Raw genomic sequence first — 16,724 nt, forward strand, 5'->3', positions numbered from 1 at the left:
ATTCACTGCACTATCTGGTGGAAAAGTCATACCACCATCCACCATCAACGACTGAGAGGCCCCCGTATCCCGCAGGATGACTACTGGTTTACCTGCCTCACCAGAAGTACATGGGGTCACTTCACCATCAAACAAAAAGCTACGATAGCTCTCATCCACCTGCTTCAGCCTATCTTTGAATTTGGGAGATTGACTTTCAATGGCCTGTGTTTCACTGAAAGGGACACTATTTTCGGGTAGGACACTTTTTGACATGACAAATCCCACCTCCTTCGTTGCACCATTTTGCAACTTCCAACATTGCGACTTTATGTGCCCTTTCTTGTGACAATGAAAACATCTGATGACATTTGCACTTGTACTGGACCCTTTGTCAGATTGAGGCTGTGGTGCCGACAACATTCCTGAACCAGCATTCTGTTGGTTGCTCGACTGATTTTTGTCTCTCTTATTTCCAGAGAAATTCCTGAAAGGTGGTCTGTTGTCATTTCTGTGGGTCAGCTCATACTCATCAGCCATCAAGGCTGCTTTATGCAAACTGGTCACTTTGTGATCATCCAAATGCGACCTCACACTGAAAGCAACACTCTTTTTGAATTCTTCCAAAAGAACAACCTCACGTAGGTTATCAAAATCCTGATCCACTTTCAGGGATCTGTACCACCTATCAAACATCATTTCTTTTTCACGAGCAAACTCAACATGTGTCTGGCCTGGTTTGCGGTACGAATTTCTGAACTTGTGTCTGTATGCCTCTGGCACCAACTCATAAGCATTCAACACTGCCTTCTTGACTGTAGCATAGTCACGTGATTGCTCTTCGGAGAGAGATGAGTACACATCGGCTGCTTTGCCGACAAACACACTTTGAAGGAGCATGGGCCAAAATTCCTGTGGCCAGTTCAAACTGTCAGCCACCTTCTCAAATGACACAAAATATGCATCAACTCTGTTTTCTTCAAACTTTGGCACCAATCGAATGTTCTTGGCCAAATCAAATTCAGGGGGAGCCCTTTCACGATTTCCAACAGTCTGTGCATGAGTCAATTCCATCTCACGCAATTTCAGTTGTTGCTCCACTTCAATTTTCTTCATTTCAATTTCTCTTTCCACTTCTCTTCGTTCTCTATCCCTCTCTCTTTCCATTTCTAATCTCATCTTTTCTTTCTCTAGTTCCAATCGAGCAAGCTCAAGCCGTGTTTGATCGGAAATTTGAGCTCGATCTGGAGTGTCAATTTCTTCTTTGAGCTCCATGTGACCAGCTACCAAGTCAAGAATTTCTGCCTTTCTTACACCTTGTGGAACACCTACATTTAAATGCTGTGCAATAGCAGTCAAATCACATTTGCGTAACCTTTGCAAATCTTTGAGGGACAAATCTGTCCTCTGAACAAATGCCTGAACATCCATTGTACTGATTGACATTGTCACATGTATTACACACAATGTACAATTGAACAATCAACTCAACTGGTATTCTGTCTGTACCAATATTCTGGATTCCGGAACGTTCCAAATTCTAAGTTTTGGCTTTAAATTCACTTCCCGGACAAGCCCCCAATTTTGTTACGACCAAAATCACTCTGAGAATGATCGCACAAAAAAAAACAATCAACTAATGTTCAGGCGGTTTATTAACAGTGATATTGTGGGTACAGACTCGTTATCGGTTTCACATCAGTACAATAATGATCAATAAAACAATTATAAATCGGTAGTGAAATCACTTACAGCCAAATTTGAAAGCAAGTAATCCTTTGACAGTGTCCAGATACGATGTTCGATGCACCGATGAATGATCCTTGACGCACCGATGAATGGTTCCTCCGACGTAACTCCAAAGGCACTGGTTGCAATAATCCACTTTATAAATCCAGGGTAAAGTCCACGATAAACAAGGTGTATGTCCACGGCGAAACGCGCAAAATCCAAACGTTATGACGACCACGTCCAGTTGATGCGTTGAATGATGATTCACTTTATAATGTCCAGCAAAGAAACCAGCCCGTCAACAGCTTTGCCGTAATAATGTCCGTTGACACTAAAATATGGAGTCTATCTCCAACGTAGGCAAATTAATTCTCTGCAGGCAAAATGTCAGCAGGCAAAATGTCTCCCAGGCCTTATCTCCACAAACACAGTTTGTATAGCAGGTCAGCAGGTAACACAGGACTGACTATAACAAGTCGCTTCAGAGCCAGAAGTGACGTAACTCTCAGAGCAGAGGTGTTGGGTACTCTGCCTACCTCAGAATTTCTCCGGCTTATATATTCATTCACCCCTTTCTAGTACATTCTGTAATTTTCTCCAACCTGGGGCTACATACCTGAACATACTAGCAAGTCCAAATTCCAGGAATCCTGGATGACTCACTGCCTAATATGTGCATAACATCATTGCCAAAATTAACTACCAATCACATTGGGTTACAAGGGCAGTGCCTCACTCAGCCAGCACTTCCTAGAATTTTCTGGAATGGGTTAAATCATTCTAGATTGAGTGAGCTATTATGTATTTCCTGTCACATGCATACATGTACTGTAGCTACATTGTATACCCTGTAGAAAATTCTCCACTGATCTGGTCAGCCTGTATGTACTATATCTATATCATATAGAATGTTCTCCATTAATCTGGTCACCCTGTGTACATACACATTAAAACAACCATGCATATAGCCTTGATACATGTACATAACTACTTGTGTGTACATTTGTGACACTGGTAGAATGAGAGAAAGAGCAAGATCCAGAGAGTGGTGGAGGTATAGAGAAAGTTGACTCACAGAGGGAGAGGAGGAGGAGGGGAAGAGGATAAGGAGGATGAGGAGGAGGAGGAGGAGGGGGAGGAGAAGGAGGAGGAGGAGGAGGAGGAGGAGGAGGAGGAAGAAGAGGAAGAGGAAGAGGAAGAGGAGGAGGAGGAGTAGGAGGAAGAGAAGGAGGAGGAGGAGGAGGAGGGGGAGGAGGAGGAGGAGGAGGTGAAGGAGGAGGAAGAGGAAGAGGAAAAGGAGGAAGAGGAGGAGGAGGAGGAAGAGGAGGAGGAGGAAGAGGAGGAGGAGGGGGAAGAGGAGGAGGAGGAGGAAGAGGAGGAGGAGGAGGAAGAGGAGGAGGAGGAGGAGGAGGAGGAGGAAGAAGAGAAGGAGGAGGAGGAGGAAGAGGAGGAGGAGGAGGAGGAAGAGGAGGAGGAGGAGGAGGAGGAGGAGGAGGAGGAAGAGGAGGAGGAGGAGGAGGAAGAGGAGGAGGAAGAGCAGGAGGAGGAGGAAGAGGAGGAAGAGGAGGAGGAGGAGGAAGAGGAGGAAGAGGAGAAGGAGGAGGAGGAGGAAGAGAAGGAGGAAGAGAAGGAGGAAGAGAAGGAGGAGGAGAAGGAGGAGGAGGGGGAGAGAAAAAGAATTAAGAAAGAAGACTGGTAGAGACTGACAGGAGACATATTCATCTGGCTCCTATTTGCCATGGCAGGAAGAAGACAGGAATACATGACACTCCTCACAAATCAACTTGTGAGGGAGCATGCATCAGTACTATATTAGCCAGCGCACAATTACCCAATTGATTTGGAGCTGAAGACTGAGGAAAATGAAAGCAGGGAAACAGACCAAGCAGAAAGTGGGGTAATTTTGACAACTGCAGCGAAGCAAAACGGAGGGGTCAAATTTTATCATAATGCGCGGCATATGCGCACTCTTGCAGAAATGGAACAACAACACGCGTGTGTACCACTGAACTTAATAACATGTGGAGCGCTGGATGTCTATCTTTTTCTATTGACTCTGTCACGATCGACTGCAATCTGTTCTGTGTATGAGATGCACAGTATTTGAGTATGGTGGTCCTAAGAGACTTAGATTCTGGTTAATCTCCAGATAACACATGAGGAAACTAAACTTTGGCAATTGAATTAGAGCTGCTGAAGAAGCCTGCAAGCATCTTCAAAAGGATGGTATAGTTTTGGTTGAGATGAAGCTTCAGGTTTCCAACTTTTTTGTGAGATAATGAGAAACCTCTCATGAAATATGTACATACAATTCTAATAAAGAGGAATTCAAAGTTTATTCGATGAAAATCGCCTTTGAAATGGCGGAGATATCCAAAAACAAAAAAGGTCCTAATAAAAGGATTGACCAAACTTTTATGAGGATCACTTTGTTTTAATCTGTTTTTGGATATCTCAGCTGTTTCAAAACCAATTTTCATCAAATAAACTTTGAATTCCTCTTAGAATTGTATGCCCTTTAATATTTCATCATTGGTTTCTAGTTATCTCGCAAAAAGAATCAAAATCTGAAGCCCTCCCTCAACTAAAACTGTACCATCCCTTTAACACAAATTAATGTCATCAGTGCCTAGGCAGAGATGAGAAGTGTGAGGGTGTTGAGATTAGAATACAAACCTGGTACAAAATGCCCATGAAATATATCAATACAAACTTTTCATGGGTACAACTATAAAAGCAAACTGTCACTAACATCCTTGGTAATTCAATAGACTTCAGCACAAGAGCAATACCCTTTCACAGACAGAACGATCCATCACGTGAACATAATTTTTCAGGTGCCGCTGACTGTATCGTATCACCATGTAGTTGTATGTCTGAATGTGCAAAGGGACTATTTTTGGCAGGATTGTTCTTTAAGATACATATTCATTTTAATGATGTAATGTCAATAGCAGCCCCGTCATCCTGCAGAATTAATCGATAGATGCCTCATATACTGCTGTTCATAAATGACAGACTGTCATCCTGTGCAAGCTGGGTAGCACCACAGTATTGAAATCCAAGGCACATTGCTAGTTCATCTTCAGGGTCATTGATCGGGAAAATTTCATCCTGACGTTCAAGCGTGAAATCGAGTGAGCAATTGCTTGGGTCATGACCTGATTTTTTTCGTTAATTAGTCTCGGCACGCAAGCATAGGAAAGATCACATTCCTTTATCCATGATTGAATTCTGGTGTACTAACTGTGATGTTCAAACTGTCATGGAAGGTGAATGTGTTATGGCTGTTCATATGCCTTTTCATGTCAAACTAAAAAATATGAGTTAAAAGTATTACAAGTCAGATTCAAATGTTACTAGATGTGACAAAAGCCAATGAAAATGAATGATTCACAATCAAGTTTGTCAGATGGTCAACCGATGCGATCACATCAATTTTGTGGCACTTTTTGAATTCATCAAACTTCTATCAAGTCCATGTCAATGATGAACAACAACTTCAGGTGGCTTGCAAGGCACAATCTAAATGATGTGGATTTCAGAAATGTTATGAATGTGAATATTTATCCAAATCTGTCTTTCAAAATTGTCACAAACTTTCTTTCTAGAGGTTGTTAACATATTTACAAAAGCCTCTCAATTGATAACAGCAAGAGGCAATCATTGCAGAAAAGAAAAAATATATGTACAAAGATCAGAGTACCTAAATGTCTTGAAGAGAAAAGGAGTTTTTCAAAAGTAATATTGTTGTGTGTCTTTTGCTGCTTCGTGTTAATACATGTATATCCTACACACCAGTAAAGGACTGAAATAAATGTTTCTAAATCCAATTCTGAGGTTCAATTGTGATTGGAATATTGTTCATTGTTCAGTGAAAAAAAAAATCCAGCATGCTATCTAATGACCATTTCCACCATCAACTTCTAAGCCAATAGTGAGTAATTACTTGGAACACTTCAAAGTGCTTCATTTCTCACAACTCTTAATGCATTAAAAAAGACAGTACTGAATTTGAGGCCTACTTAATGTGACACAAGATATCCTCTTCACATGATGATCCATACAACTTAGTAGGGCTTGAACAAGAAAGACACAAGCTCATGAAAATCAAATCTTGCATATATTTCGTCAGAAATTCCCCAAAGTGGGATGCAGTCGAATCATATGATCCTCTGATACCAATTAAATAACCATTTACGGATGGAGATTTGATTGGAAATGGGAAAGGCTTGCAACATGGAAAAAAACGAACAAACAAACAAAAAACCTGCATCTGGAGAAGGATTATAATTGATGTATGTATAGCTACTTACATCTCGCAGGTTTCCATGGAAGTTTTCTTCCACTTCCCTGTATCCTGGGGCCGTCCGAGGGTCGGGAGCGCCCCCTACCAGAAACTCTCTGGATGCGGTAAGGAGCATGAAGTCCCCCTCTGACCGCCCTTGTGCCCGGATGCTTTCATCAACCCGAACCGTCACCTGTGGGGGTGGGGGGGGGGGGGAAGAGAGACAAGAGATCAGTTTTATTTTTGAAAATGAGTTTTGAGAAAGAGCGCGGGGAGTGGAAGAATGAGATGTCAGGGCGAATTCGCAGTGTCAGGAGCGGGTCGGTAAAGCCATCAGAACTACCTCTTGATAGCACAGCTGGTGTACCCATCTCATTATGTGAGCTGGCATTCAGCAAAGGGGGGTTTGTGAGAGGGGGGATGCAGTTTGGGATACCCACAAACTCCGGTTGCACTCCTCTACGACGACGGCATATCAGCTGCTTACATCCCCACCGACCGACCCGATGTGACTGCGTTCTTGAGGAGGAGGCTATAATAGATTGATAGGGGTTATTAGTTTGCTTCCAATGCCAGCTGAACAGTTCAGCTGAGAGAAGTAGCTGGATGGGTCATCTTGAGTTGAGTTCTCAAAGGGTCTCCTTCCTTCAACTCTTATGACATATTCAACCGTCAATCCACAGAGACAAACTGTTCTTTTGAACTTATAATCCCTGAATAAATTCAAGTATAGTACAATTATATTGATTCAAGTATTTCAACATCACTGCACTGTCTACCTAAACACACAGTATCTGGTAAATAAGATAATCATTACAGCTTAAAAAGAATAACAACAACAAAGATAACAAAAATGACAGAAGTCTGTGACATTGTAACATATGATCCTATCTCAAAAGAGTGATATAAAAGTGCACTGGTTGAAATTTTTCCACAAGCTTGACTATAAGACATCACATCAATTCAGTGACACACATTCTTGGCAAATCTTGTGGTTTTTGTTACTCAAGCATACATGAACAAAAACAATAATGAAAAAAATCCCAATAAAAAGATGAAGGTTTAGAAACTCATGGAGTATGACTTGCAATAGCTGAATCCTTGTACATTTGATTATGAATAAATGAAAGATTATGAATGAAACAAAACAAATTGGGGTTTTTTTTCTCAAAAGAAATAAAACATCTTGAATCAGTGCTTGCTCAAGTGAACAGGCAACATTCCCAAAGCCTCTCTGTATGGCATTATTTACAGTGAGTGAACATAAATTCAATCTGAAGTAGATTTGAATGGTGGATGACTGTTATATTTTTGAGTATTCCAGACTGCTCTTAGTTAACTATCATATAGAATACAGGAGAAATCAAAACGGGGAAAGGTAAAAACAACAACAACAACTACTACAAGTGATTCTTACAGACAGTAAGTATGAAGTGTGTGGTTCTGGTCAGGTGGGGATTGTATGCTTCATATAACATTCCACTGTAGCTTTATTTCCTGGACAACATTCCAATACATTGCATTTATTTTTGTTTCCTTCTCCAAATGTGCAAAAAACACAACAACAAACAAACATTAAAATCATTTAATCAAGTCATATTTAAAAAAGATCACTGCAAAAAAAAAATGATAAGTTGTGATTACAAGTTTGAAAGCTGCAGAATATAATTGCTTGAGAACATTTCAAGTGGAAATACATTATTCCCTGGTGAACAACATTCTACTTAAGTCTAGCGTGCAGGTGGCTGCTACTCAAGGATTCAATCAACAGTATTGCATTGTGGCGCTTTATGGCTTTTCTACTTCCAATATGTGGAGTTTTATGCATGCAGGAAAAATAATTGCATTCTTAATGTCATCACTGCTTGAATAATTCTGGTTCATTGACAGTTTATAGTGCATTCTATAACTTGGCATATAGTCCATGGGCCAGGCCAGATATTGGTACCATCTGAGGTGGCAATACCTTTTTGGTGTCATTTTGTTTGTCGGGCATAGATATGCTTATCAAGCTATGATAGCATTTCCAAATGAGTAGCTTAGTCATAGTAAATGAATTTTAAACCAATTTGGTTTCGTTGTTATATCCCTGTACTTCTGAATCGAGACCAACCGCTATACAAAGAAGAGCACTGTCTTCGGTATGTTCACAGGTGTTTTGTTGTAAACGCGGTGCGTTTAGTCTTTATTCAAGGCAGCGAAGGGAATATCCAAGGGTTATGATGTCCACAGCGCTTAGTCTAATATTCAAGACGGCGAAGGGAATATCCAAAGCTTATGATACAGTGTATATCCCTTTATCTAAAAACAACAACAACAAAAAAGCAATTTCTCGTGAATTTTAGCGTATTTTTCAATTATTTATCATTTTCCGGTGAAAACGCTACGTTGAAAACGCTAATACCACGCCAATGTCGCTTTATTTCCATCCAACAATGAAAGATTATGCAAAAACAATGTACCGGTACACTACAATACATTAAAATTAATAATGTTGTAAATGAACAGATTGATTCTTGTTTAAAACTGATGTATTTGTTGAGAGGGTGGTATAAAAACAGTATAGATAATCCCTTTTATTAGGAACTTTAGATATGATAACGGTACATTGTTCTAGATAAAGACTAAGCGCACCGCGTGACAGCTGTGGACATCATAACCCTTTGGATATTCCCTTCGCTGCCTTGAATAAAGACTAAGCGCACCGCGTTTACAACAGAACACCTGTGGACATACAGAAGGCAGTGCTCGTATTTGTATAGCGGTTAGTTTCGATTCAGAAGTATAGGGATATAAAAACGAGACCAAATTGGTTAAAAATTCATTTATTATGACTAAGCTACTCATTTGGAAATGCTATCATAGCTTGATAAGCGTATCTATGTCCGACAAACAAAATGACACCAAAAAGGTTTTGCCACCTCGGGTGGTACCAACAACCCATTTTTCGGCTCTTGGCCCATGGACTAATAGTGAAGAAGCAATTTTAGCCTCACCTATAATTATTATATATGGATCAATTTGAGTGTAACATGTAGCATATTTACAAAATGAAGCCAGTGGCAGTGGTGTACTTCCTCATTCAAAAGCATGAAACCAAACTATGGTGATGTTGTAGCCTATACAACATACGCTTTAATCAGGGCTGCACACTAACCTATTCTTTCTACTGGTCCAACATGTCTGTCAGACCTGTAGGTACTAAGTTTTCCATTTTTTACTGGTCCATTCCTGAAAAAGTTACTAGTCAGACAGTGATTTTTACTGGTCAGGGACCATCGGACCAGTGCCGGGCAAACATAGGTAGAAAATGTATGCTTCAACATTGTCAAAGAGGCATAGGCTGAGAAATTTAGGAAAGTATGCACTCTACCTGTAAGCAATATTCCACAGTAAATGAAAAGATACCCTCAATTAGTATTCATTATTTGATGTTGTTATTGCCAGAACAAGATTTGAATAAAATCAATACTTAAACTGATGTGATTAAGGAAAAAAAAATTCCCTCCTGCACAACATTCATTAATATTCAACTGAAATAAGCTGTGTGGAATATTTGCCTGGAGGTATGGATAAGGCTTTTGCACTTGCTTCCTCTGCCCCAGCTTGCTGCAATCAGCATTTTGTTTTTGAAATGATAGTGAGATAGCATACCCAAGCACTCAAGACTTTTTCTTTTTCATACGGCACATTATTCTGCGGGAAATTATCTCCCGAAGGCCACAGCAATTTGAGCGAGTACTCAAGCTTGCAGCGACACCCCCGTGTTCAGTGTCGCTCAACTTCCGACGGAAAGAGGGAGAGTATGAAGCTATTTAAACTGGGCAAAGCATGCTTCTTGAATAATGTTGATATACTGAGAGATTAAAATCTGTGATTGATAGCCAAATATGAGCCCTTGCAATTCCTGCTATTAAGCACCAAAGTCTGACATTTTTTTTTTCTCCCATTAATATTCGCATCCAGTAATCGGCTTTTACATGTACATATGTCTCCATTTCATAATCAGATGGCTTGTATGTGATATATCACACATATCATTCTAAGTGCGCTAAAATGTAAAGTACAGTGCAGTATGCTATGAACAGAATTCACAGTCCTCTGGTAAGTTGTGCACAAGGTTCAGCTTGCTTGTAATTAATATTAAATCAATCTTGAAATCAACAATAACTGTTTAGCAGTAAAATGCTCATGACAGAGAAAAATATTGATTTTTTGTAAAAGGCAAAAGAAAAGTCATGGATCTGTGAAAACTTTTGAAGATTTGACGGCTAGTAAGTCAACAAACACAGCCTCCTGGACATGTTTAGGCATTACAGGCATAAAGCAATCACGAATATTGCTGAAAAAAAAAGATATAATTGCTAAGTAACTTATATAGGGCTGTTTTCAATAATTGAATGGCATGCAAAGGTGTGGACCTTCTTCATTACTCCTCTGAATTTTCACATCAATTCCTGATATGGTAAATGTGTGCAACTGCTTTCATTTTACACAACTGCACTTGTTTAGATTAATTGATCACATACTTTGATTACACATCATATTCCAGCCACAAGTTTACATCTACAATTTTGATAGATTACTGAAATAATTGTGTTACTCTATCAATTTTGGTAATTTCCCATATATATATATATATATATATATATATATATATATATATATATATATATATATACATATTTTTTTTTGCACTGTCATATACAGCATATATGTGTATGTATATATATATATATATATATATATATATATACATATATGAAAACTGATTTCCCCAAGGAAAATCTGATATTACTATTACACGTAAAATTTGACTCACATGGGAGCATTTCAACAAATGCCATTTTTAGGTTTTTTTTATTCTTTGTACAAGTAGGGCCTTGATGTTTAATACAAATGCAAAATTGACTACCACATTCCTTGCTACTGGCTGATATATACATAATGAGTTCCTTATTTGCTTAGTCATAGTTTCCAAATCAATACCACTATGAATCATATCAAGCACGCATCCCCCCCCAAAAAAAAAAAAAAATTAAATAGATAAATAACATAAAGCATGATATTCCTTCATTTCACTTTAAAAAGATGTCTTTTTTCCCTAAAGGAGATGATAGAGTTAGATCAGAATAAGCCAAATAAATCCAAATGAGATGCAATGTTTTGTACCTGCTTACAGATGTGTTCACAGGTGTATTGCACACGGTCACTCGATAAAACAATGGCGGGATGGATAAATTTCAATTACTCGCAGCGATAGCATGGTTTCTAATCTTGCCACGGGAAGACGGCCAATTAAACTGACAGCCAAAATTTCATTTAGTTCTCGTCCTCTTACTCCCACCAGCCTATCACCTTGTGGCTGTTGTTTCAGGCTCTGATTTGCAACACAGACTAATTTTGTCCTCTTTTTCATCACTGCTTCCTTTTATTCAGTGGTGCAGAATGAGATATTAGTTGTTGCTGATATCTGATCATCATTTTTTTTTTTAAAGCTCATCTGTCTTAAAGCAAAGACATTCCCTTTTAGGCAGATTCCTGGCAGAAAAGGAGAATAATTGATTTCACTGCAATGGCTCGTGCCAGAGGATGTCTGGGGAGATACGGCAAGATCATCTTTCAGACTATTTCTCGAGAACGAAATGCTCATTACAATAACTACAGTGAGACCGATGAATATAAAACGAGACCTCATGGCCAGAGTGCACAGCTGCAAAAGAAGTGTTCATACTGCACACTGGACCTGAAAGCCTGTGTGTGATGCTGCTTTTCTTTTGTAACTTCCAAATTCTTACAGTAGTTTGACAATCATTTGGAGAAAATTAAGACAATCTTGTAATCAAAACCTTCCTATACCATGCACAAACACTGCTGAACAATTTGGGCTTTGGCCTTGCTGATACTTTGTGGACTATAAGGAACATGAAACCCACATATAGATGTGAATTAAGGGAATGCATCAATATTTAAATAGTCAAACATACCAGTGAATTTTGAGGAAAATCATACAATCTGTTCAAAAGTTGAATTTTTAGAGTTTTGGTGCACCCATTCACTGGACAAGAAGACAACACTTTGTGGTGTTTTGTATGAACAATGATTTGAAGAAAATATAAGGAAAATTCAACATATTTTCACTTCTCTAGCATAATGAAAGAGCACTTGACTTAACGCATTTGGAAATCAGGGGGAATACTCTTACCTTTTACATCAGTAACAAGTGAAAAATTGAATCTGCGGAATTCTTCTTTAAAAATCTGTAACCTTGAAACGGATTGTCTGATTTTCCTCAATCTTCACCGATGTGATCTACGAATATTGCTGCATTCACTCAATCCACATGCATATTTCAGTTTCATTACCCTTTAAAAAGTTGTAGTAAATGGAAAACACATACTTGGAGTCAACACAGGGCATACTATCCCATATGTGCAATGCCCAGGGTTAAAAAGAAAGAAATATCTGTCAATGGAAGACCTGAACATTAGCAATCTAAGCACATGCTACTTGGCCTCATCTGCTAACAACAGAAATCACAATGCGAAGGACTGATTCCTGTGTAACGTGTTGAGAAAGGCCTCATACACACATACACGTACATAATCACTATTGTCAGGTTTGCACATAGCAGCTCACTTTTCAACCTCTGTTGTAGCCCCCTGTCCGCAGACGATAAGTCTGGCTGTGATGAATGCTAACATGCAGCATATAAACATTACTTTATTGGATGTTACAAAACGCTTCATTACCACATCAATGCTTCATTTATTTTTTATTTTAGACAAGTCTCACCTTTGGGGAGGTTTGCTTCTAGGCGAGTGTCACCGGTGAAATATTCTCTGCTTGATTTTGAATTGTAACTGGGTTTGAGTCTATTCAAAACCAATCTTTGTTTTTTTACTGACTTCTACTTACGTCTTCAGTAGGGTAATGTCCATCAACAACGCATGGTTGGACCAAAGTAAGGCACTCCTATAAATACCCTGTATCTTAGAGTACTATCCATCAGTTCTATTCACATTCATGCCTGCCAGGTATATATATATGATATTTTCATGTCTTTTCTATGAGATTACGATGAATAAAAAACAAAAACATACAAAAAAACAAAACAAAACAAGAAGCCTGACTTGTTGAAAGAAGTGTGTCCTGTGTTCATTTGCTATGCACAAGAGTGGGTAGCATCAGTCACGCTCGGCTTCAGCCAGTGATAGTTAATGGTCCCTATCATGACTGGTTCCATGCCAATGATTCTTTTCTTTCTCTCATCCCTCCCTTTCTCTGCCATCTTTTGATCTCATGTTTCAAATAGCAATGACAAAAAAAAAAAAAACAACCAATCAACGCTCAAGGGATTCTCTGGAGATTTTAGATTGCGCATGTTGTTATTCTATCTGCTGTTTACGTATTGATCTTCTTTATTCATTTAATACCCAGTAGGAAATGCCTTTTTTATTCCGATATCCTATTTCTCATCTCCCTAAGATATGTTATTCTACAATACACAATATAATATCAGATTCTTTTTCATGTGTTTCAACTCACCACAGGGGTATTGCCAGAGCACGTATCCGGGCAATTACCCCCAGACGGCAATTACCCCCCGGCTAAATACTGGTTAATGGTAAGGTTAGCGTTAAGATTAGGGTTAAGGTTAGGTTTAGTGTTAGGAGTTTGGGTTATGGTTAGGATTAGTTTCAGGATTAGGATTAGGATTAGGGACAGGGGAAGGGTCCGGGGCAATTGCCCAGGGGGTAATTGCCCTAGACCCGCCAGAGCAGCAGTGAAGGGGAGAACTGAAATATACACATGTTGTATGCTACAATAATATGCAGAAATTCCACAGATGCTGATGGCAAACATGGTCAAAGTTCCCAAACACAAAAAATAGAACTAGATAGCATCAGTTAAGATAAACCTACTTCAAATTCTATTCACTGACATTCAAAATGATCCATGATGATCTAAATGTTGGTTTTGAAACCTCATCTTTCAATCAAAATCTACAAAACATGAAAGAAATGACCCTTGCAATAACCACACAAATTATCATTCTTTCAAATTTCAATGTGCATAGATTATAATCACAATCAAGCTTATCGCTCAACAACGTTCAATCCTAACTTTCTTTTACTTTTTTCCCCCATGTGAACATCTAGGGAGCATGGTAAAAAGGGCAATTGTTTAAAGACAATTTGGAAGATGAGTTTTGTATCATCATTACTCTTATCTGTTTGATAACAAAACAAATGCTCTTCCAAATGTGTCAAAATGAATCTATTTTCTTTTTTGCATTGTCTGGTAAGATTTAAGATCATGTTTTGTCTTAACATTTGTTTTGCATTTCTTCATTTCATTTCACAGTATGGTACTTCACATCCAAAAATTATAGGCCATGCTTATTTTTAGCCCCTCCATAATGTTCTTTCCATAAATTATTAATTTGTCTTAATTAGTCTTCTAGCTACAGTGTTGAAACTAACTAATTAGTAAATCATTATTTCATTTGCTACAATATCACAATAGAGGATTTGTTTATCAGAAAGTTGTGAAATTGTTTGGCACTATCGCTGGTGCGGCACACAGAGTGCAATGGAATTGATATTTGTTTTCTAAATAATCTATTGCAGCTATATTCTTTCACCATGCTGGATCATTTCTTTCAATTTTATATTCCAAAGTCTGCAATTTTTTTTCTCCTGAAGTTGTGAGATTAACGTCTGTTTTCATTCTGGTCAGGCAAAAATATCCTTCGACAGCGCCTGCATCATTAAACTAATATCATTTCTACATCCCAAAGGGAATGAAAATGAATGTTTGCAATTCCTCAAAGAGCAAGTTGAGCATAACTACAAACACAACACTATTCTGATTGAGCATCATGTACACAAACAAAAACAGAAGAAAAGCAAAGAAATTCATAAAAATCACCAAACAAATTTCTGATACGACAGAAATGAATCAATACGAGCCAGCTATGCTATTACCTCCCAGTTTTCTCTGGTGATGCGAACTTTGTGCCAGGTATTGTCGATGAAACCGTTCGGCTTCAGCGGGCTGATCAGCTGGCGGAACTCCCCGGAGCCGACGTTGACCGCGACTTCCACCTTGCCGTGGTTCATCGCCGCATAGATGAAGTCGGAGTGCTCCCCGACGGAGAGGATCAGTCCCGTCGGCCGGATGGTGCGAAACTCAAACATGGTCTCGTCCCGCGTGCTGCTGATTTTCCTTTTGTGCAGGGAATAGGAGATGTACTCGTTGCCCTCAAATGTGGCGGATGTCGATTGTTTCACTGTTGATCATTGAACGACACACACAAAAAAAAAAACAGAAAAAAGAGTCAGGATACTTGACATTAACATTGTACAGGTTTAATCTTTCTGCACCCATACCACTTGTGATTAAGCTACAATACTTTCTGAATAAAAGGTATGAATGAATTCATGTTCCATACACATGCAACATATAGATGGAACACATGCATATAATAAAGGGCAGAAGAGGAGGGAAAGTAAGCGGGTAGCAGCTCAATGGCGGTTCGACAAATTATCAAGAACAAACAGAGGGCTGAAAATAGGACGTAAGGAGGGAACATAGAATAAAAATATATATCAGTGACAAACTATGTGAAATTGATGATGGGCCAAAAGAGAATTGAATGTCAACAAAACACAAAAACTTTTCACAAATACATCCTCGCCCAGTCTTCTGTATTTGTCGCCGTTTTTAATCTGTCAGTATGTCTATCTCTGTTCCTGTCCACGTAACCTTCCCACTCTCTCTCTATCTCTGTTTTTGTTTGTTTTGTTTTGTTTTTTTAAATTCTGTTTGTGGTTCGCCCTTCCAGATGTCAAGACATCAGCAGCCAACAAGGCAGGGCAGCTATGAGAAATCACAGACTTGTGGACGGGCTCAGATTTGGCTCTGTCATAACATATTCATGGCACACCTCATAGAGAGTGACTGACTGCACTTTGGAAGCGCTGGCATGCATGAAAAAAGACTTCCACATAGAGACAATCCATTTCAATTGGTGTAAAATAAAACCCCAACAACAACAACAACAGTCCTGACTAGTACACAGTACACTGACAAGAAGACATTGATGATTTAGAAAGCTTTGTCATGTGATCAAATCAAGGGCATATTTGCCCCTACATTTTTGCAACCCACTGACAGCCCTTCTCTTTTCAGCCTGTGATGTCAACACCATGCAGTTTGCCAGTACAATGGGAGCTTGGACTATAAGAGGGATGGTATAGCTTTGGTTGAGATGGGGATTCAAATTTTAACTTTGTGTGAGATAGTAAGATGACATATTAAAGAGCATACAATTCGAGGAATTACATATCTATTTGATGAAAATTGGTTTTGAAATGGCTGATATATTCAAAAACAAAGTAAAACAAAGTGGTCCTAACAAAAAGTGAGGAGCCTCTGTTATTAGGGTCACTTTGTTTTTTATATCTCAGCTATTCCACAACTGATTTCAATCACACAAACTTTTCAATTCTCCAGGAATTGTATGCGCTTTAATCTTTCAAATAAGTGGTTTCTAATTATCTCACAAAAACTTAAAAATCCGAATCCCCAGCTCAACCAAAACTATACCCACCCCTTCAACTCACAGAATATCTAAACATATCTATACATATTACATGAGATGGTTCTAATCTGGAATTCATCTGATCATACATATTATATGAGATGGTTCTAATCTGGA

At 38.9% G+C, this 16,724-nt stretch overlaps 1 protein-coding gene across 1 annotated transcript in view; it reads right to left on the reverse strand.

Moving 5' to 3' along the window:
- The window catches only part of LOC140227854 (neurexin-1-like), a 115,722-nt gene that overhangs the window by 69,617 nt on the left and 29,381 nt on the right, over window positions 1-16,724 (reverse strand). The window contains exons 2-3 of the mRNA XM_072308248.1: window positions 14,989-15,293; window positions 6,027-6,191 (exon numbers count right to left, since the gene is read on the reverse strand). Coding sequence (XP_072164349.1) covers window positions 6,027-6,191; window positions 14,989-15,293 — 470 coding nt within the window. The remainder of the gene's footprint in view (window positions 1-6,026; window positions 6,192-14,988; window positions 15,294-16,724) is intronic.

The sequence above is a fragment of the Diadema setosum genome, chromosome 1, assembly GCF_964275005.1.
Source record: "Diadema setosum chromosome 1, eeDiaSeto1, whole genome shotgun sequence".
Taxonomy (NCBI): Eukaryota; Metazoa; Echinodermata; class Echinoidea; order Diadematoida; family Diadematidae; genus Diadema; species Diadema setosum.